We start from the raw sequence: 23693 nt of genomic DNA on the forward strand, positions 1-23693 counted from the left end.
GCCACAAATGATCCCTGAGCTAAGAGTCAGGAGTAAACCCCGAGCACCAGTAGCTGGTGCTCAAACAAACAAACAAAAAAAAGTAAAGAAAATGTGTTTTTAAAAACAATTTTCATCCAGGAACTAAGCAATTCACTCTTTAAAAAAATTAAATCAAATTATAACAATTATCTGATCATACTGTATCTTGGGAAATCAATTTAAATTAATTTATATATATATACTTTTTTTGCTTTTTGGGTCACACCTGGCAATGCACAGGGGTTACTCCTGGCTGTGCACTCAGGAACCACCTCTGGCGGTGCTCAGGGGACCATATGGGATGCTGGGATTCAAACCCGGGCCGGCCGCGTGCAAGGCAAACGCCCTGCCTGCTGTGCTATTGCTCCAGCCCCTTAAATTAATTTATATTTTTGCATCCATGTACTTTTATTGATTTGCATTATGAATCACCATTGATCCTCCTTGTAGGAGGGACTTGCGTTGATGGGAGGAAATAATGAAGTTTATTACAGTAAATCTCACACTTCCCCCAGAGTGTGTAGTATGCTTTCCTTCCATGATGTTACAGTAAACACTTGACACCTGCCTATCATCACTAAACTGAGTGGTTATATAGGAGTGGAACTTCAAACTTCAAGTCTTGATTTTCTGACCCTCTTCTAACCATGAACACAGTTATCTTCTTGTGTTTCCATCATTTTTCATGAGGGAACTCTCTTTGAGGTCATTGGAAACCTCATGCAAAATCAAAAGCTGCATTGCAAAAGGCATGAGTTGCAATCTCACTTGTCCCTGTTATTTATAGACTCTTAGCAAGCAACAAAATGACATTAGCCTGTTCACATTCTACATTCACGCAGAAATAGTGAGGGTTTCAGGTCCTTGTCAGATAATCTTTCAAAAGAGAACACTAAAACAAAGAAACCAAATGAGGAGAAAATAAAAGTAAAAAGTAAAAAAACCCTCGCCACACCAAGTCTCTAAATATAGCTTTTCCACTTACCTCAATGCAGATCATTCTAAGATATATATTTTTGATTCTATTCGTTCTGTTTAAAAGAGAGAGACCACACCAGGGTAAGCAATACAGGGTGGTCAGATGCATAATCTAATGACAGTGTGTGGAAGCCACCACAGAAGACAGCCAGAGATCTCTGCCAGTGTGTGGTGGGGCTGATTTCTATGCAGAGTCCACTGATATTTTCCAAGTATGGATTGTGCTTGTTGAAATGAAAATAGAAAATTCAGGTCCAGAGCTCACACTAAAGATTTCATGTAGTGAATACATAAAACTGTCCGTGAAACTAGAAGTCTTTGTCTATAAGAGAAAAATGAATCAGCATGCTGAAATTCTTTTTATTATTAATCTTTGAGAAGAACACTAAACTGATGTCTGGTTCTTGTGATTTCTAATGCCTTGCGACTTGGCTTTTCTGAGCCATTGAATTTGTATGCAATTACATACTTCTGAAATATGTGAAAAATCAACAGAGTTCAGTAAGAAATGTATAGCTAACGCAATTATTCCAAAATGAAAAAAGTTCTTATCCCTATGTCCAGTCTTCTTTGCTACCAAGCAAAATTGTCCAATTTTGAAATGATTTTAAAAATCATTACAGGAACATTTGGATGCAAATCTGAACCACCTGATATCAGTGAGATGGTGTCTAGAAAGAACCAGTTGTAATAAACATGTCTTACCAGAAAAGTAGAAAGGATTTAAAAAAAAAGAAGAAAACGTTAGTGAGGGAGGGTTTCTGGCTTTTCTCATATGTATTTCAATTCTGTGGGTTCTCTTAATTCCTTCTTAGGTTTAGAAGATTGCAGGGAGTCAACCTCTGGGACCATGTCTAACCAATATCATATTAGTTGCACACCGATAAAAATGCACCTTGAATGAATGTACCATTTAAAATGTATATATGTTAATGCATTTTGTGTGTGAATTATTCCCCTCAAAATAATTTAGTAAAAATAAATAGTAAAAATAATAATATAGTAAATTATTTTCCCCCAAAAAACAAGAGAGCAAAGAAATCCCTTTCTTTTCAGTCCTTACTGCTTATAACTATTACAAAATAATACAGATGGCTTTCACTTTTATTCAATTTCCAAAATCTTTGGGATTTGTTTTTTTATTCAGCACTACTGTGTTTCTACTGATGTATTTGCTGTGCAATATTGTAAATATAAAACACAAGGTCAAATTGTTATTGTCATAGGCTATGTATGGTCAGTTATTAGAATGAAAAAGTTAAACTATGATAAATGTTCCATTGGCCAAAACAAAATACTTAAGCTTTTTTCAAAATTCAAGATATTCTTTTTTTAAAATTTTTTATTAGAGAATCACTGTGATGTACTGTTACAAACTTATGAACTTTTGTGTTTGCATTTCTTTCATACAGTGATCGTTTACCCATCCCTCCACCAGTGCCCATTCACCTCCACCAACCCCCACCCCATCCTCCACCACCCCACTGTGCCCCTTCGGCAGGGCATTCCTTTTTGTTCTCTCTCCTTTTGGGTGTTGTAGTTTGCAATAGAGGTACCGAGTGGCCTTCATGTTTGGTCTATAGTCTATTTCTAGTTCTCATCTTCCAACCCGAATGGGTCCTACCAACATCCTCTATTGGTATTCCCTTTTATATCAAGATATTCTTTATGTATGTCAAAATAACTTAAACAGTAATTTCTCAAAATTGTTCTGCTTATTCCACTCTTTTAGTATTTCCTAATAATTCAGCCAAACTTAAAACAGAATATAATTAGGATTATAAATGTTTATTTACAGGAAGAGCATATTATGCTGACACATTTGATTGTCTTAAAAAATGTTCTCATTTCAAAAGTTCAAAAATGAATGCTCTTTACTATGCAGACCTAGATTTGTATTGTTTTTAAGATACTAAATTATAAAAATATGAACAGAATTAGAGGTTACTTAATTGGGTTGAACCTGGAACTTTTACTATAGCAGCTCCTATTCTGCAAATTATATCTGATAATGTTCTAAAGTATACACAGAGTTTAGTATAGAAAGACACTATAGCTCATTCATATAAAGTCGCACAATGCTTCCAAATATCAAAAAGGCTTACCTACCCTGTTCAACTGATGTATTTGTGTTCAGAGTATTTTGCCACTCAGTACCTCTGGATTGTTATATGTGAGGAACTGAGACTTTGAGCTGGAATGTTTGTTTTGCATTTTCTTGTGCATAATCACAGGTTAGGGGCATTAATAAAGGGGTTGGTGTATTGGACACTTGTAAGGCCTATTATTTAGGCAGAGTAATAGCAACAGAGCAAAGCATGATGTGGGTAAGTGTGATATAATTTCAACCTATATTGTGTTAAATAGAAGACAATGTCAGCACACACAAGAAGTTAAACATCCAACATTTGAATTGATCCCTGTACTTGTAGATGGGAATAATACCTATATTAATGTATTTCAAGAAGGATAGTTGCTATTTCTTCCCCGAAACTGTCTACAGAAGTATCATTCTCATCTGTAAATCAAGATGGTGTCAGTCAAAAATCCCACTGAACTGCATTTCAGAGAGTGGAGGAAACTTGAAATGGTAGCGCTTCAGAGATGTCCATGTGGGTGGGCAAACATATGTTGCTACTAAGCAGAGGAAGTGGTATACCAGGATTTCTTCATAAGTGTGAGGTCTTTATAAACTCATCCTCTTGGGAACTATTTTAAATAGAAAGAAAATGACACATGTCCGCAACCAGGCTTCCTAATTATTTAGAGAGGGTTGCCACTTTCCTCAAACATTAGGTTACTGTGGGTGAATTTTCCAAAATTGTCAACAATTCCTTTTTTTAAACGTGGTTCTTCCTTTCCACATGAGACAGAAGCAAGGCAGCAGAAGCTATATTTAGTATTGTAGGAGATGTAAGTTATTTTTACTGTGCTGACTCCTACCTGACAGTGGAAGACATATTCTGGTGTGGTTTTCTTAAATTTCATGTTCCAAACCAAGGCTACTCCATCTGGTTCATGGGGAGCATCTTCATTGTTATTGTAGGAAGCAACCATCAGCTCCGGGTACTAAATGGAAGAGGTGACAAGGATTAATTAACGCTAATATGATAACACAAAGAAACTTCTTTATCCCGAGAGATACATGCTATATTACATACTCTAAATAGTGCTTTCTGTTTAAGTTATGACATACTTAATACCAATTCAGTGCCTCAACATAGTGCCATGGGGCTTCTGCCTCCATTGTTTCCAGTGTGCACAATGTACTTGCAAATGACTACCAAACTGCACACATTTCTGAACCTTTATGTATCATCTGATATTTGGTCAATTTTCTCCTGTCCTCTGTATGGCTTTCATTCAATATTTATTTTCTGATTTTTTTCTTAGTCTCCCTGGGTTATTCATATTCATGTTCCAAGTGGGTCTAATTTGTGTCTTAAATTTTTGTATATATTTATATACAAATATATTTGTATATTTGTATATTTGTACACTAAATCTATACACTCTACCTGTATGATCCCATCTATCCCAATAATGTTAGCTAGTAATAATATATAGTTATATTGTTCACATCTGTATCCTTCCGCTTGAACTCAAGCCTTTCATAGCTATTGATCACGCCTACTGGAGATTGCCGTAGGTCATCCCATGGACACACCAAATGATGTTCATAGAAAAATGGGCCCTAATCTTCTGCACAGAATCAGTGCTCTTCCAACGTTTCCTATTTGATTCCATCTAGTATTACTCATCTAGCTGCTCAGGTCAGACATTCCATGTTCATTTCCACTTCTTCCTCTTTCTTACCTCCATGGAATGTGCTTTGCTACTTCCTCAATATCTTTCAAATGCATTTCCCCCCTATACATCCATCTTTCATTCCAGAACCTCCTAATTTCATTAGATGAAGGTAGTTGTTTCCTGTTTCAAGGTTAGGTCCCACCTTCCCCTATTTAATTTTCCTTCCTTTGCCAATGAGATTATGTAAAGCATATATTTATTTATGCCATTGTTTTGCTCAAAATACTTTGGGGCTTATTATCATTTTCAGGAAAAAAATCAGGTTATATAAAATATTTTATGTTATGTTCATATTGTACTTCCTCCACTTAGCTTCATAATTTATCTCTGACCCCCCACCCTATGATCCTGCCTTGTTTCCCATGAAAGTGCTTATCAAACTGTATTATATTTTCACACCTCTATCCCTTATGAGATTAAACTCTTCAAGTGTCAGGATTGGTTTTTATTGACTCTCAATAGTAATCACTAGCATATTATAAACTTGTGCAAAACTCTGTTGAATTATGAATGCTCTTCTTTTACTTCAGTAATTCATGCTCAGTGAAAAAATTTTATATTTAATACTTTGTTGTCAAACAATGCCACCAATCAAAGAATAAGTGCAAAAGAATACAATGAAATAACAAAGACTAAAAAGTCTACTCATCCTCCATGAATTCTGTGCTGTGGCTGGAGCGACAGCACAGCGGGTAGGGCATTTGCCTTGCACACGGCCGACCCAAGTTCGATTCCTTTGCCCCTTTCGGAGAGCCCGGCAAGGTACCAAAAGTATCTTGCCAGCATGGCATTGCCTGGCAAGCTACCCATGGTGTATTCGATATGCCAAAAACAGTAACAAGTCTCACTTTGGAGACATTACTGGTGCCTGCTCGAGCAAATTGATGAGAAATGGTACGACAGTGACAGTGACAATGACAGTTATCAAACAAACTATCACTTCTATCATTTGTCATCCTGTTGCTCATCAATTTGCTTGAGCAGGTGCCAGTAACATATTCATTAGTCCCTAGTGTAGGCCAAGAATTTTTTTTTCTTTTTGTGTCACACCCAGCAATGCACAGGGGTTTCTCCTGGCTCATGCACTCAGGAATTACTCCTGGCGGTGCTCCGGAGACCATATGGGATGTTAAAATCGAACCCTGGTCATCTGCATGCAAGGCAAACACCCTACCCACTGTGCTATCACTCTAGCCCCATGAGGAAGAATTTTGTGAGATATACTTAAGAGATAGGATGCTTTATATGAAAATGCCACCCCCAGTTGGGATAAGGCAGCCCCATTAAAAACTTAGCATAAAGAGGCTGGAGAAATAGCACAGCGGGTAGGGCATTTGCCTTGTACGCGGCCAACCTGGGTTCAATCCCCAGCATCCCATATGGTCCCCCGAGCACCACCAGGAGTAATTCCTGAGTGCAGAGCCAGGAGTAACCCCTGTGCATCACCAGGTGTGACCCAAGAAGAAAAAAAATTAGCATCAGGATTACAGCATATCATATCAATTTTTTCTCATAACTTACTTTTTCCGTCTTTTTCACTATGTTGCTCACATATGTAACAGGAAATTATTCTTATAAATTTGGATATAATTATTTTCTATCAAAAATAATTTAACCTAAGTTGTTTATTATCTTTTTTGAGCTCCTTAATCTTAAGCAAGCTGCATAGAGTTATAGTTTACTGGTTGGGGCAGAGGAAGTATAAGCCTACTCTGATAACACATGTATGTGGCTAGCAGGGGAAGTAATCATTCTTTATTAGAAAACACTCCTCTGTGGATAAATCAAAGGCCTATTAAGGAAGGCCTTTGATTCCGAGCCCATTCAAAGAAACTAACATCCAGATAAACACATAAGTCTCCAGACTGCCCATCTGAAGTTTAACTATGGCACATGTGAAAAGGCAACTCTATAAACATCAACATGACTACCAAGTGGCCCGTGAGCAGCCAGATGTGTCTAGAATAATATTCTACAGCTTTACATCTGTGTCTCATCGTTGGTTCTGACTTGTAGTTTTTCTTTTTTTCCCCATTAGAGATATTTTAAATTATTTGACTTTAAAATATCTTTGTAAAATAAGGTAAATTTTAGTAAAATACCAGTGGAATGCCTATGGCATAATTTCTACAACTGGGATTATAGATACAAAAAATACTGATTTAACTCATATGCAGTTTTTATGATTTCAAAGTCTCCTCTATAATGCTTTTTCATTGTTTATTTAAACATGTTTGGTTGACTGGTCATATTTTCCTATTATCCAATAAAAGAAAATGTCTAAACAATTGTTTAGACCTTCAGGACTAAAATTATGATATTAAAGAGAATATGAAACTTATGAAGTCTGTGATTACTCATGGGGCTGGAAAATGTAATAATAACTAAGGAGATTTTTACAGAAATGACCAGATCTTCTCTCATCTCAACTGTTTGTTCTTATATAGAAATAAATTCTGACATGGAGAGGAAGAAACTGACATGAGTTCAGTAGTCATTTTGTGCCAGACACTTTAGTTACATGATATGTTCAACTCAGATGTCTTTGCAATCCTGTAAAACAGGCAATGGTTTTCCCATTACTAGACAAAGAAACCGAAGGTCTCTGAGTAAGTAAATGAGTTTAAGTTATGTTGCTGATGGATGATGAACTGAGAATCATGCCTATATCAGGCTTCAGAGGTCATGCTTATTTTTGTTTACTGAGGAAGTGCCTACTGCACCTAGTGGAAATAAAAGACAGTGTGCTGTTGGGGTCAGAGTGACAGTACAGTGGGCAGGGCATTTGTCTAGCACTCAGCCGATCTGGGTTAAGTCCCTGGTATCCCATATGGTCCCTGGAGCAACACTAGGAGTAATTCTTGAGTGCAAAGCCAGGAGTAACCCCTGAGCATCACTGGGTGTAACCCAAAAAGCAAAAAAATAAATAAAAAGAAAACAAAACAAAAAAACAACAACCTCCCACAAAACAACAACAGCAACAAAGCCTAAAAGATAGTGGGCAATATATAAAACATAGGACAAGAATATTGACAACTACATGATATTCTTTAGAAATTCACAATTTCATAAAGGGAGGTAAGACACATTTACAATTAGAAAACAAACGTTTTAAAAAAGCAGAACATGATATATACTAAGATGGAGGTTTAAGTAAGGTATTATAGGAATCAGAGGAGAGAACAACCATATCCATAGGGAAGATTTATGACTGGGAAAGAAATTGTAACAGGTTTTGAAACAACAATAGAGATGTGAGTTAGACCAGAGGAGTAGGTGGAGAGGAGAGGAGAGCATGGCAAGTGCACACATACTCTTGGGAGCAGATTTCTCTTAGCTAACTTTCTGGCTTGCAGTGAGTTTTCTTATCTTTGGAAATTATCTCAGTTCACAGGTGACTAACTTCTCAGGGGAAAAAATATTTAATGTGGTATTGATATTTGACCCAGATGGGCCAATCACATCTCTTAGTGGTTACTGCGTATTTCAAAGCAAGTCACAGAACCTGTGGGTTGACAAATAAGTCAGGTTGTGGCAGCATCTTATGGGTGAGGTTCCTCTAGATGTCAATTTCTGCTCTTAGTTCCAGTTCTTTCTCTTTCCTATGGATTTTCATAGTAACTTAATAGTTCTCCAACAAATTATTCATTTGTTTGAACTACTCAAAGGTAAAGATTCCTTCCTTAACTAAAACACTAGATAAGAATTTGATCTGGGTTCACACTCATCTATGGAATATAAAGTAGCAGAATGGGACACTAACACCCAAGAGTAGTAGAAATAGGAACCAGGAGGTCTGCCCCACAGCTTGGAAACTGGCCTCACATGCTGGGGGAAAAGGCAGCTGAGATAGAGAAGGGAACACCTAGTAGAGAATGTTGGGACGACCAACTCGGGTTGAAAGCTGCGTTCCGAAAATAGACTATAGACCAAACATGATGGCCACTCAATACCTCTATTGCAAACTACAACATCCAAAAGGAAAGAGAGCAAAAGGAAATGCCCTGCTGCAGAGGCAGGGTGGGGTGGTGGGGGTGGTAGGAGGGATACTGGGAACATTGGTGGAGGTGAATGTGCACTGGTGGAGGGATGTAAACAATCACTGATCTCTGTATGACTGAAATGCAAACATGAAAGTTCATAAGTTTGTAATTACCTCACAGTGATTCACTAATAAAAATTAAAAAAAAAGAATTTGATCTGGGGAAACCAGGTTGTGGTATTTCACTAGGGCAATTAAATGGAGTAGTTTTAAAATGAAGAAAGAACTATGAGTGCCTTAGGATATCATAACAGAAGTCATTGAAATAAACAGCACAAAATAATGATTTTAAACTTTACTGTGGAAGTAGTCGGAGTCGTGTTCTCAAGTACTTATGTTACTCCTATTACTATATAATATTTATTGAGCACTCTAAAAAGTATTAAACACAGTTAAAAATTTGAAGTGCTTTAAATACACACAGTAAGTATGTAAGAAGGTATTATTATAATCAGTTTATAAGAAGCATTATTATAATCAGTTTATAAGAAGCCAGGTAGTTTGCCTCAGGCAATATCCAAAGTATAAAGGAAATCTATACAAATATAAATGGGGAAAGTACTTATGTATAGTGACTCATTAGTGTAGAGAATTTTAGACAGGGAAACGAGTGGGGAGATTATTTCCTAATATATGCAAGGTTGAGGCCACGACATAAAGTAGGTGTCAAACTCACACATTAGTTGGTCTGAACAGGTGTCAGTTGGAGTCTTTTTGCTGTTGTAAATTTGACATGATTTGTCAACTAAATGAACTGTCAAAGATTATTCAGGCTTGTATCCTGGATTACTCCAAGATAGGGGGAAGCGATATATATATATATATATATACACATATATATGCATATATATGTATATATATGGAGTGTATACGGTGGGAATAAATTCATGAGTCTGGAAAACTAATAATGTAGTATATTCACAGTCTTATTAACTCTTTACACTAAACACTTTTTTTGAATGACAAAGATAATTTCCTAAGTACCCATATTTCCTCCATGGAATAAATGTTGGCAGACAGTTTGCAAATATTACAAGGTCAATTTTTTCTTTCTTAGAGTGTTCAAAATAAAGTTCTGCAGAATTCTTTTTTTTTTTAGCACCTTTGGGGTCATATCCAGTGATTCACAGGGGTTACTTCTGGCTCTTCAGTCAGGAATTACCCTTGGCGGTGCTCAGGGGACCATATGGGATGCTGGGAATCGAACCCAGGTTGGCTACGTGAAAGGCAAACACCCTACCTGCTGTGTTATTGCTCCAGCCCTCTACGGAATTCTTATACTCTCTTCCTTTTCTGTTCTCTGTTTCAATTTGTTGTACTCAAGTGACCATCCTAGGCCTACATGTCACTACTTCCAGACTGTAACTCGGTCCTTCTTTTATTTATTATTCTTGTATTGCATTTAGATTTACTCATAAAGTCACTCCATCTTACAAGTCTTTAAAGCTGGTCGTTTTTAACATTCCATCCCAAAATATTATGATATAGGATCTAAGTATTCCAGCTCCACATAGAAAAATTTTCAGACCTATAAACCTCTTCTCCACCTACCAGGCAGGTTATACAAAAATGGATCACTCTGTGGTGCAATTTCTGACTTTACAATTTCACTTTCTGCAACAAAAACGGCCCATGGGATGCTGTGTAAAAACAAAATCCATTCATGGGCAACATGACTCATCACATGAAGGAACCAGCCCGAACTGCTGCCAGCCTTGCTTCCACATTAGGGAGCATTATCAGCTGACCCAGGAACGCAGTAAAAGGTGCCTCTGAGGAATGTGTCAGATAAGGTTCCTGTGCAATTTCCAGACTCAGAACAAGTGAACAAGAAGAGCTAAGTGTTTCATCAGGCTTGGATCTAATTTCTGCAAACACCCGAGCATGCCCTCAGACCACCCACCTACTGGCGGGAAGTGGCTGGGCAAACCCTGCTTAGATTATTCTCTGCAGAATCATGAGCTGCTTGCTCTGTTGTTTGGATGTAAGAGGAAATTCAAGAGGAAAGAACATTCACCCACTTTGTGGTTGATGACAGTTTGGGTGTGGGGGGTTATACATCTCTTTAGTGCTCCTGTTCTCCAGGGGGATTAGATAGGCTCTCTACATGGTTTACTGTTCTAACACACTCTCTTCTTTCCCCATCTGTCTAAGTTCCAGTCTTCTGAGAAACTCCATCTGCCCAGGGACAGATTCTATCTCACTGAACTCTGAGAGCGCATGATCTCTGTGCTGTATCACTCAGCACTTAGACTATCACTTGGCTAGAGATTTAGAAGCCCTTTGTGGGAAGTAAAGGTAAAGACCATGTGTCATGATATACAAAAAGTCCTGGATGCAAATCTTGCGCTACCACATCCTGGATGAATAATCCTAGTTTTTACTTTGCTTTTCTGAACTTCAGTTTCTTCCACTTAAAATGGTAACAATGATAGTGACAACCTAATTTTGAAGATGAAATAAGATAACACCTTCAGAGCTGTTGGCACTCTGATATCTAAGAAACACAAATTAAAAGCTAGCCATAGCTATTATTTCCCCAAAGCATAAGCTAAAAGAAAGCAGAAACTGGTGTGTGCATACCAACACTAATAATTTCTACTTCCCTTATTTGTTACATGTCATGCCATAGAGAACATAACATTGTCAATCAACAAATAGTCTCAGGTATCAGACTACCTCAATTCTAATTCTGGCTGCACCAAAACTAAACAATGCATACCTCTGTGCACATTTGCTAACAACTCAGTATTGGGTAAATAAATTGTCTGCCAGTTGAGCTGTCCATTCAGAAAACTTTTTTATTTAATTTGTATGCTTTCCCTCTGAGTGCTACACTAAAGATTTTAGACTCCCGTCCTTTTTTTACAGACAATGAGTAATTTTAATACAGAGAGTGAAACAGTCAGCTTCACATTTTAGAAAGCCTAGCTATCCTGAGGGAAAACTGTAGTGGATAAGGCATGTTATAGAGAGACTATCTAACATGGTACAAGATGATGAATAAACAAATGGAGTAGTAGACAACCTTGTTGTCAAATTGGGTCTAGGAGACAAGAGAGGGGAAGATACTAATGTTAATGACAAAAATTCTGCTTTAGGCCCTAGCATGATGGCTTTAACATAGAAAATACAATAAGTTAAAAATGCATATGAAATAATTATTTGTTAATTTAAGATTCTGTGAGATACCTGAGTAGATATATCTGCTGTAGGAAGTATAATTGAATACAGGGATTGAGATGGCTATATGAATAGGCTGCCTGTGAATTATTGAAGTTTTAGCACTGAAAGAGACATTTCACAGAGAACATTTGAGGAAGAATAGCAGAACTTTAAGGCATGAGCATAAGGACCCCTAAAACAGAAGAGCAAATAGAAGTCTTGGAGAAGTTACAGAAAAGAGTAGATTTGTGGAACACACGGAAGGATGGTTTCTAGAAGTATGGGGAAATCAAGTAAGTTGGATACCTCTGGAAAGGACAGATGAAAGTTTTAAAATATCCATTGGATTTGATAAGTAAGAAATCATTGGTGACCTTAATAGGAGCATACTGACATAGTGGTCTAGCTTCTTGTTTTGTACTAGTACACAGTGCTCAGCTCAATGAATGTGAGTAAGTGAGTGCAAGACTCAATAAAATGAGAAAGATGGTCAACAGACAGAAAACTGTAGGTCAGTGAAAATTTCCAAAGTTTTTAATTATTAACATAAATTTCACATAAATTTAAGTTCAGTTTGTCTCCTCCCAATAACAGCACTTACCTGGAGAGACCAGTCCATACAAGTGACTACTCGGTGCTTGGACCAATGCTCATCATAGAACTGACGATTGAAAGAAAGGTTGGCTCCAGCCTGGACATCTCTAGGAGGATTTAAACATCAAATATAAATAATAACACCACAAAATGGGGTTTTATCTTTATGCTTCCCATAGTGAACAAATGAGATAGCAAGAGAATGGCACATTATACTCTGAGATCAAAATATCAATTTGAGTAGCAAATTCTAATCATAAATAAACTAGAGATGTTTTAAGTCTCCCTAACCAGAAAAGACTTCTACATGTTGTTCTAAGCATGGTGTCAAATTTGTTTCAGGTTCCTGTATTTCTCTGTGTGTGTGTGTGTGTGTGTATGCGTGAGCACATATGTATGCAGGGGGCAGGGACAGGTATTGTGTTACTGGGGATCTCATTCTAAGTATGTATGCTACCACATGTTCCTGCTACTCAGGTTCCCATCATGGCTTTCCCTAAATCATTGTTCTTTAATATGTTCTATTTTGAAGCAGAGTTTACAGTAAATCTTCTAGTTGTTAAGGAAGTACAAGGCAGTTGAAGATTATTTTACATCAGTCTCTTTATCTGGCCTTCGACCTGGAATGATATGCATGTTTCTGTTTACCTGTAATTTCTTATTAAGTAGCTATCTTCTTGCTCAACATCAAGAACTAAAATGAGTTTGCCATAGATGACAGTGTTGGAAATAACAAATTTATTAAATACTTAACATTGACGAAAAACATCTAGCATTGGCAGCTATTTACTTGGATAATATCAACTGATCACAAAACCTCTTTGAATAACTTTGAATTCACCAGGAATTCACTCCACAAGATTGTTTAAATTGAATAATACTTATTTAGTGCTAGCTTCTATTGGATCTGGATAAATGCTGCCTAAATTGTCTGAGATTTTGTTTAGGAATTTCTCCATTCTCAATTTTTCTCTACTCATTTCACGTGTCTTATATAACTTATCTTCAGCCTGGTTGACTTGACTCCAGATTCTTTCCCTGGGCACTTTTCAGCTAACATATAATGAAGTTTTTCCCTTCTTATCTTTCCTTACTCTTACTCAACTGCAGCTCCACCACTCCAAGCTCAGATAAGAGACAAATGTTCCCAAGTTATTCCCAGGAAGCCAGGCACCCAAAGGAAAATAGGACCACCTGCAATATCATTTAAGCCATAAGACAATGGCTTTCTAAAAGAAAAAAAACTCAGACTGTGTAAATTCTAAATATTTTGTTGCTTGAAAGTAGTCTAAAGATGTTCCCAACTATATAGCGCATTTTCACAACTTCTCAAAACTTTTGAGGCTGTTATATTTCTTTGAGTTTCCTCAATGATGACATTCTGTCCATATATGTATTTTAATTTTATAAATATTACCAAAGTCAATTCTGATGAAAAAGGCCAATGATCTAACTTTTTTTAACCAAAATAAATATGTAGCTATAAAACAATTTTTCAAAAGGTTTGTAAAGTTCCTCCCTACATTTTCCTTCTCCTTTATCAGAGAAGGTTTGGTCTAATTCAAGTACACTTGCTTTTCAGCTTCCTGTCTGTTTAGACATCAAAAACAGAACCACTGGATATAACATCTATCCTGTTGCTGCTTATAAGAATGTTTTTGCAGAGGACAATGTACATGACTCTGCCAGTCTCTATCACCTGGACTGTTCTCCAGATATCAAGTTCAAAAGCATTTCACGGAAGCACATGATAATTACAGGGAAACTCTAAGCCATAAGTTATAACCAAAGCCCTTAGTCAAAGCTGTTCAGCAAGATCAATCCTGGAATTTCATTCTCCCCTGATATGTTAGGTTTGGGATTTGCCTTGTCAACCTATAGGTGTATTTTAACAAATAGTATTATCGCGGTATATTTTTCAAAAAGACACAAGAAACTAACCCATCTTTTTCCTCCAATTCTCGACCGCTGTAGTCAAAGAAGATATCAGAGTCTTCTGCCAGTGCTCTTTCAATTACCCTTATAGTCCGATCAAAAAAGATGAGGAATTCCTCTGAATGAAGGATCTGCTGTTTCTCTTCTTCTGTCAACTCCCTTGGAGGGGCTTTTTTATGTCAAAGAAGATTGTTGGGAAAGAAAGAAAAGGACAATTAAAGCATTTCAAGAGAAGCCCAACGTGATGGTCTTTAAGTATCTGTATTGCAAATTCTAATGCCCAAAAGTAGAGAGAGGATGGGGGAAACTGCCTCCCAGGGAGGGAGGGGGAAGGTTGGAAAGGTGGGGTATTCTTGGGAGATTGGTGGTGGGAAATGTGCATTGGTGGAGGGATGCGTGTTTGAACATTGTATGATTGTAACTCAAACATGAAAGCTTGTAACTGTATCTCACGGTGATTCAATAAAATAAAATAATAATAATAATAATAATAATAAACAAAAAGAACAAGTCAAAAAAAGGAGCCCAACCCTTGAGAAAGAATGCTTTTCAAAGAAGTGCTAAGACACATTGAAATAAACTATTGCTTATATCGATTTTAATTTATTTCTAAATTCACAATAAAGATTTTGCAGGTGTGTCCACTGGCAATTTTGCAATAAAAGGACTTCCCATCTGCACTACTTTAAAGTGTTGCAAATAAAAGGGTTGCAAATAAAAATAGATGAAAAACTATTTTTAGCAATCTTCTTCTGATATTTCCTTAAAGTAGAACTGAGAAACAACTCAAAAAACTTTTGAAATATTACATAACAGAAATCTATTAAACTTTAAGTGACAGATACTACTATAAGGCTGCATGTATTGCATAATTAAGAACTACCCATAAAGTGAGCCAGACAGTTCCTCCTCTTGTTTTATTTTGTATGGCTAGCTGGTAAGGCTGACAGAATAACATTGATTTCACTCAAAAACTAAACCATATCCTTCCAAATCTGATTTTAATAGTTCTATAAAACACCTCACTTTTTTTCTCTGCAATGCTGGGTATGTATCCCATATCCTCCACATGCTAGGCTAACCCTCAACCATTGAGCTACATTCCCAGTCCCTTGCAATTATCTTTATAGTTTATTTTCTAGCATGATTATTAATTTTAATCAAACTAAAGTTTTAAAATACATGGGAAAAGAATAAACTAGCATAATGATTTATAGAAATGTTACTTGATGTGATCAATGGCATCATCATCATCATCATCATCATCATCATCATCATCCCATTGATCATCAATTTTCTCGAGCAGTCTCAGTAACGTCTCCATTCATCCTAGCCCCGAGATTTTAGAAGCCTCTCTTTACTCATCCTTCCCAACAGTGCTGCATTGGAGGCTCTTTCAGGGTCAGGAGAATGAAACCCATCATTGTAACTGGTTTTGGCATATGAATATGCCACGGGGAGTTTGCGAGGCTCTCCCATGCGGGCAGGAAACTCTCGGTAGCTTGTTAGGTTCTCCGAGAGAGAGAACTAGGCTATAAGATGTCTTCCAGGAGCTTGGTTTTATAGTCTCTTTTATAGTCGTTTTATAAACGGATGTTGGCCATTTATAAGATTACACGGTGCAGCGTGCAGTTTCTGGATGTGATTGCCTAGCTACTGAAAAATGGGGGATCTGGGCATAAGAGGCCCAGTCCCGATCCGAGCAGTCTTGGAGATCTCAGCCCTGTGTCACACACACCTGGGTTCCTCTGCCAGTTTCTTCAGGTGTGATGCTTGTCTGAACGTGTGGAGAGGGGCCTTGAGCATGGCTGTGGCTGGGTTCTGGAAGTCTTTGGCTGTGGAGGCTCTGCTCTGGGGAGGAAAACTCAACCCACCCACTCCACGAGGCTTCGGTGAAGATAGCCAGGTGCAGGGGCAAGAGACTCTGCCATCAATGGCATATTGAAGCCAACATTCTGAAAAATATTAAAATTTCTATACCTTTTATTGGTTTTATAAGTATGGGAGGTGTTGGGCCATACCCAACCCTCCTCAGGATACTCCTGCAGGCTTTGGGGGACTATATGTGGTGCTTGGATGGAACTAGTGTAAATCCCTGTTCCAGCTCTCCAACCCTTAAACTTGTGATAACGAGTATCTCTTCTCTGCTTGTCTCCCTTTTCTCTATTCCAGACTGTGATTCAGAAGGTCCAATGGACTTCTAGAATCTACTGATACAAAAAACTAGAATGATTCTGAGGTAACTGATTCTACACCCTGAGAAATGTATTCTGGGTAATGTAACTGAAAGCAGTTTATATACTGTAATATAAGTTCTGGGGCTAGAGCGATAGCATAGCAGGTAGGGCATTTGCCTTGCACGTGGTCAACCTGGGTTCGAATCCCAGCATCCCATATGGTCCTCTGAGCACCGCCAGGAGTAATTACTAAGTGCAGAGCCAGGAGTAACTCCTGTGCATCACTGGGTGTGACCCAAAAATTAAAAAAAAAAAAGTTCTTCAAAGGAGTTTTAAGATCTTCCCTTACTGTTTGTAGCATGCTAATCATACATAGAAATACTTTTTTGCTGACTAAGACTCCACAGTCCTCAAGATACAAGTGTTCTGGGGCTCACCAAGAAGCACTTTCAAGTTTGGCTGAACAATACTGTCAGCTATTGGCCTCAGAAACAATAAAGCCAACATTGGGCAGAGAATAAGTCACAGAAAATCTATGAATGCAGCCTATAATTAAAATACTCTCTGTTTGTTATGATACTTTAATGAATTGAAGTTCTTTAAGCTGCAGTTTTTTTCTATAATCTGGGTCAATGATATCTAAACTAAAGCATGATTTAAGGATCAAAGATATATATATATAAAATATGTATATGTAATAGAACATTTTAAAGCTTGGCTAATTTATAATATTTAATTATGTATGTATGAAAAATAGCCAAGCATTAAAATATTACACAATTAGCATGAGTTAGAATTTATTAGTTTATTTTTAAATCTCCCATAAATGAGGCATTTAATTTTTCATTCTTATGTAAATTCAGAAAACAGTACAGCTACTTAATGAGTATCCGCAAAAGGGGGAAAAGTCCCTAAAACATGCTCATTTTGTTTTGGTTAGCACTATTATATACATGAACATCACTAAACAAGAATGCTGTAGGGTACAGAATAATATCTTAAGAGCACAGTTCAGTCATTCTTGATGGATAGCTTGAAATAAATTTGAGATTAAGCAAAGAAATAGGATTTCCTCCTTTTTACTTCTTTCCATATGATAAAAAACCAACACTTTCTATTTTATTTATTTTTATGAGCTATCTCCATTTCACCTGTATCTTTCCTTAGAGGTCCTTCATCTTGAACAAAAAAAATAGCGTCCATATAATTTTCTGTAATTTTTTCTTCCCTGAGCTTATTGTCACTTTGATCTCAGCTTTTAAGACAACTTCTTTATGAGAAACATAAATGGCTGATCAAAGTATATTTTCAGAGGCCAAGTTCAGGTAGGTGAAGCAGTAGCCTCTCCAGATACTATGTTTGACAGTGCAATATTTGGCTTCAAATTAAACTGCTGCTGAAGCAAAACAAAGGATATATTTTATATTAAGCTTTGATGTTTAACGCGGATCAAATGGCATGATCTGTTAGCACAAAAAACAAGACACATGTGCAGACAGGCACTATTTAGAATTCATAAACAATATTTCACGTAAGAATTAAATAAGATACCAGTTATTTCTGATAGAAAAACAACTGTCTCACATTTAAAAATCTTTAAAAAAATAAATAAATAAAAATCTTTAAGGTGATAAGTGCTATTACATGGAAACTAAATGGTGTATCCAGGAACCCAAACCAAAGGTTATATTCAGAGATATAGGGATGGAAAGATAGCAGAGCGCATAGGGTGCTTGCCTTGCATGCAGCCGAGCTGGGTTCAATCCCCAGAATCTCAAATGGTCCCTTGACACTGCCAGGAGTAATTCCTGAGTGCAAAATCAGGAGTAAGCCTTGGACATCCCAGGTGTAGCCCCCAAACAAAACCAAAACAAACAGAGATAAACTTCTCCAGACATCATATTTCATGAAAGAAACTTGACTGATCAATGAAATCCGTAAAGTTTAAAAGAGAGATCTAAGCAATTAGAATCAGAATTACATTACTGAACAGAATATACAGAATTCCATTCATTCACATATTATATGAATGAACCCACCTCCTCCAAATTTCCTAAGTTATGTTTCTATAGCTCTTCTCTATCCATGGAATTTAATTATTTTAGCACATTGAATACACAAAAATGTAGGGTTTAATTTAATAGCAAAAGACATGAAAACAAAACACAGACATAGTTTTCATATTATTTTGCTTATACATTAATTTAAAATTAATAAAGTTTGTTTTTGCAACACAAAACACAAACTGTTTGGTCAACTGTTAACACTTTTTCCATCTATGATGCATTAAGAAAGACCTTTGTAAAATAGTAAGAATTATTACTGGTTTATTTTTGTTGTTTTTGGTTTCTGGGTCATACCTGGGTTGCTAGGGGGCTAGTCTTGCAGTGGCCAGTGAATCATGTCATGCCAGGAATGGAAACTTGAGTTTCTTCATGCAAATCATGTGTTCCCTTTCTTTGAGCTAGTTCCCTGGCTCAAAATCAATGTTTCTTTGTGAAAGAAGAATATAAACACCTAACTTACATATAATCCAAATGACAAGATAGTTTTCAGACTTACCTAAATAGCTATATTTTGCTTGATTAATAAGTATGAAAATAAAATACTGATCACAAAATTCAAAGTTTAGAAGACTTTGAATTTAGAAACTCAAAATTTTGAATTTAGACTTTAAATTTAGAAATTCAAAGTTTATAAATTTATACCTTTGAACTTTAAATATATTATAGGACTGGAGTGATAGCACAGTAGGTAGGGCATTTGCCTTGCATGCGACCGACCTGGGTTTGATTCCTCCGTCCCTCTAGGAGAGCCTGGTAAGCTACTGAGAGTATCCCACCTGCACGGCAGAACATGGCAAGCTACCCATGGCATATTCAATATGCCAAAAACAGTAACAACAAGTTTCACAATGGAGACGTTATTGGTGCCTGCTCAAGCAAATCGATGAGCAACGGGACAACAGTGCTATAGTGATACATTACAGAAACATTTATTTCTGAGGCCAGAGACATAGTACAACAGGTAGGGTGCTTGCCCTGCACATGACTGACCTGGCTCCATCTCTGGCACTGCCAGGAGTGATACCTGAGTTTAGATACAGGAGTAAGCCCTGAGAAACATAGAGTATAACCCAAAACCTAACAAAAAGTTAATTTATCTTTGTTTTACACACAAAAATAGTCTTTACATTTCTTTCACAATGATTTCATCCTATTTTCCCTGTTCTCTTGAGTTTTCTTATTAACTTTACTGTACATTTTAAATTTATTTTTCATTTATCTGTTTACTACACATTATACCACTTGGTCTCTAAGAATCTTGGGTTTTTTCACTGTATAATTATAAAATTCATAATAAAATTTATGAATAGCAATCTCACTATTGGTTAGAAATTATTTTTGAAATGTCCATTTCAGAAATGTTCTGTTTTGATGATTACCTTTGAATTTCAATAGAAAAATAGCAAGTTTTAAAGAATATACATAAAAGATTCAACAATATCAGCAAATCCACATAGCTCAACTCTTAAATCAGATTAAAATAGGGATAGTGGCTGTTGGGGGATTTTTTTACTAGTAAAATCTGTTCATAAACAGAAGCAAGAAAACCAAACTAAACTAATAAATAAGAGTATCCTTCCGTGAGATTAATATGAGGCTTATTAGTTAATGTGCATATACAAGAGTTAGATTTCTAATTTGGTTACACTAAATCTCGAAACATGAAGATATTTATGTTTACATAAATATTTATAAGAAGATAATATTGTATATCTTCACATATATAAAATTACTGATTTGATTAAAATCTAAAATGCACCTGCTGTTTTCCTTGACTTTATTGTGGAAAATAAGTGAAAACTAGCAACAAATCAAAGCCCTCATTTTTACAGTTTAATGCATTTTGATGTCACATGAAAAAAATTGTCAAAAGTTAGCATACAACTGTTTTTATCTCATCCCCTACCACCACATCCTCCCCCTTGCCCCCCACAGCTTACCCCATAAAGCCAAATTTCCAAAAAACATGTTCCCTGGTTTGAAACTGTGTATGTTAAGTTTCAACCCAGAGCAAATTTTTATGACTGAGTAATAAATCCCTGAAACTCAGGGTTCATAATGAAAGTGCTGACACAGCCCTTACAACTCACCAGTCCTGTGAAGGGCGCACGATCATATCTCCAAGAGATTCTTTTAAAGTTTGCAAAATACTGCCTGACTTTTTTAATTTTTAAAGCTAGAGAGTTTGATGCCAACATAAACATGCCTTTAACCCATTATGTGCTAATTTGCGGAAAAGCCATTAATAGAGAATAAGGCACAGGGTGAGAAGGTACTGGGAATTGGACTTGGAAACTTTTTTTTTCACTGTTAACAGAACTTTAATCAGTCCCATGAAGCCCGAGTAACAATTAAAACTGGAATACCCTTTTTGCTTAGGACTTAAGAAAGAGTTTGTAGTACTTTGCCAGAAAATATAATCTGGTGATGGGGTTAGAGAGTGTGTGTGTGCAGAGGGGAGGAAATTCATACTGAGATACATTAAAAAACAAAAACAATCTCCCACATTTGGGAAGCCTGCCTCATGAGCTGGGGGAGAAGGCAGCTGGTATAGCAAAGGGATCACTAAGTCAATGATGTCTGGAGGGATGGCTCGGGATGGGAGATGTGTGCTGCAAGTAAATAAAGAAACAAACACGAAGGCCTCTCAGTATCTGTATTGCAAACAATAATGCCCAAAAGTAGAGCAAAAACAAGAAGAAAATAGTTTGCCATAGAGGCAGGGGGTCGCATGGGGGTTGCTAGAGAGATACCGGGGACATTGGTGGTAGCAAATGTACATTGGTCAAGGGATGGGTGTTTGATTGTTTTATGACTGAAACTTAATCATGAAAGCTTTGTAACTGTATCTCAAGGTACTTCAATAGTAACAAACAAATAAAAACAACCTTGTTCTTGGAACCAGATAGATAGTACAGTAGATAGGGCATTTGCCTTGTACGTAGCCTACCCGGGTTTGATCCCCAGAAACCCATATGGTCCTCCCCCTACCCCTGACCGAGGCACCACTAGAAATAATTCCTGAGTGCAGAGCCAGGAGTAACCTCTGAGCTTCAGATGTGATCCAAAAAGAAAAAAAAATCCTTGTTTTCTATCACCCAGTGTGTAGGATAACATTGGTTTGTCCTCTCTGCCTTGCCACAGGGAGTTTAGATTTATTGGATTACTCCATCACAGTGCTCCCCTTCCTCCATGTTTATTTGTAACCTCTTTCTTTGTGCTCTGTTAACTTGTAAATATTGCTTTTCTCTTCTCCTTAAGACCTTTCCATAGTTAATTCAGAGCAATATCCTTTTTGTATAGACACAGGAAGACAGTTAATGCTATGCTTTTGTAACTTGGGAGTTAATTGACTCAGAATGATAGGTATTCATTCCTGAGCATCTGTTCTCTCAACTTAAGCCTCGGTTGCCCAACTTCCTAGCACCCCAAAAGCTGGGTCCCTACAAGGGACTGGATGGACCTAGGGCAAGCAGTGAGCTACCCTGGCATCGAAATGGACCTGGCCAAAGCGCCATAATACTTAACTATAAGTTAAGAGCATGGTCATGGACAAATTCTGTCATCATCCTACTGGAGTAGGATTCTGCTAGGGTTAGGAATGATTAATCCAGTCTGAGCACTGTAGTCTGAGTCTGTGGTGAGATGTCCCCAGGAGAGCCACCCTATAAGCTCAATGTATCTCTTACTGTGTCCATGCAAAATAATATTAAGAAGTAGAATTAAGATGTTAATTGCGATGTTAATTAAGTTATTGGATTAAGGAGAGGAGAAACACCCCTAGGCGGTACTTCCTTCCATGAGCCTGATGAGAGATCAGGAAGGGCTTTGGATATGTTGATTTTGCTACCAGACTGGGTGTAGTGTCTACCCCCAAAGTGCGTAGTTGGAGAGAGATGAGAGAGAAAGACCAGGGCAGGTAGATGTAGCGTGGAGAGAAAAGCAAAGGGGACAGAGGGAGAAGAATGTAGGGGAAGAATGCAGGAGCAGGCGCGTGAAGAGATGAGAGGCCAGGCTATGAAAGGAAGCGCGGAGAGATGAGTGGGAGAGACAGGAGGAGACGGGAAAGAGGGGCAGTATGAGACTAGAATAGAGAGCTTAGTCAGCCTGGGGCACACGCGTGGGGAGAAAAGAATAAGTAGCAACTGATCATCAACCAGCCTGGCAGCCTTGTTTCCTCCTTTGTCTGCTCATGGCACGGGCCATCCCAGATAGGATAGTGGCTTGAGACCACCAAAGGCAGGCAGTGAGAGAGAGAGCCGCGTGAGGCTCTCCCCAAGCCTCCTGGAAATTACATATCTGTGTAAGAATATTTTGCAAAAAGAAATATAATTCTTTTATTTATTTTAAAAGATTTTTCTTTTATTAAAGCACTGTGATTTACAAAGTTACTCATTGCTGACTTTTAGACATACGTATTACAGCACTGATCCACCCACCAGGGTAAACTTCCTTCCGCCCCTATTCTCAGGTTCCCTCCCATATCTCCCCTCCCACCCCATATCCCCAGGACCCCCACAAACTACCCTTTGACAGGCACCTTTCTAACTTTCATTGTTAAAGTTTGGGTCTCTTGATTTTGTGTTGCTGGCTCTGGTTTGGGCATTTGGCTTCACCATTCCCTAACACGACCTTTGTACCTGGCTCTTCTGGCTTGGTCCCTGTTGCATCTCAAATGTCTCTTTTCCCCCTCTCCTCCACTCTTTCCTTCTCCCTATACTCTGGGGCCAGGGTTGATCAGGGCATCCCTCCTTTAAGACACTGCATTACCTCACCCAGTTATTCTAAGTACCACATACAAATAATTACTTTGATAAACTCAGTCGAGTTTTTTCCTTTGCTATACCTTTATATGAATATGTTTTTGAGATATGTTAATGACATTCTGTCTCACCAGCCTTTTAA

General features: G+C 37.4%; 1 protein-coding gene across 2 annotated transcripts in view; it reads right to left on the reverse strand.

Annotated features, from left to right (window-relative positions):
• Positions 1-23693, reverse strand: part of DYNC1I1 (dynein cytoplasmic 1 intermediate chain 1) — a 395478-nt gene that overhangs the window by 129773 nt on the left and 242012 nt on the right. For both annotated transcript variants that reach the window (XM_055141002.1, XM_055140999.1), the window contains 3 exons: positions 14552-14714; positions 12618-12717; positions 3943-4068 (listed from right to left, as the gene is read on the reverse strand). In XM_055141002.1, coding sequence (XP_054996977.1) covers positions 3943-4068; positions 12618-12717; positions 14552-14714 — 389 coding nt within the window. The remainder of the gene's footprint in view (positions 1-3942; positions 4069-12617; positions 12718-14551; positions 14715-23693) is intronic.

This window comes from Sorex araneus, chromosome 1, assembly GCF_027595985.1.
Source record: "Sorex araneus isolate mSorAra2 chromosome 1, mSorAra2.pri, whole genome shotgun sequence".
Taxonomy (NCBI): Eukaryota; Metazoa; Chordata; class Mammalia; order Eulipotyphla; family Soricidae; genus Sorex; species Sorex araneus.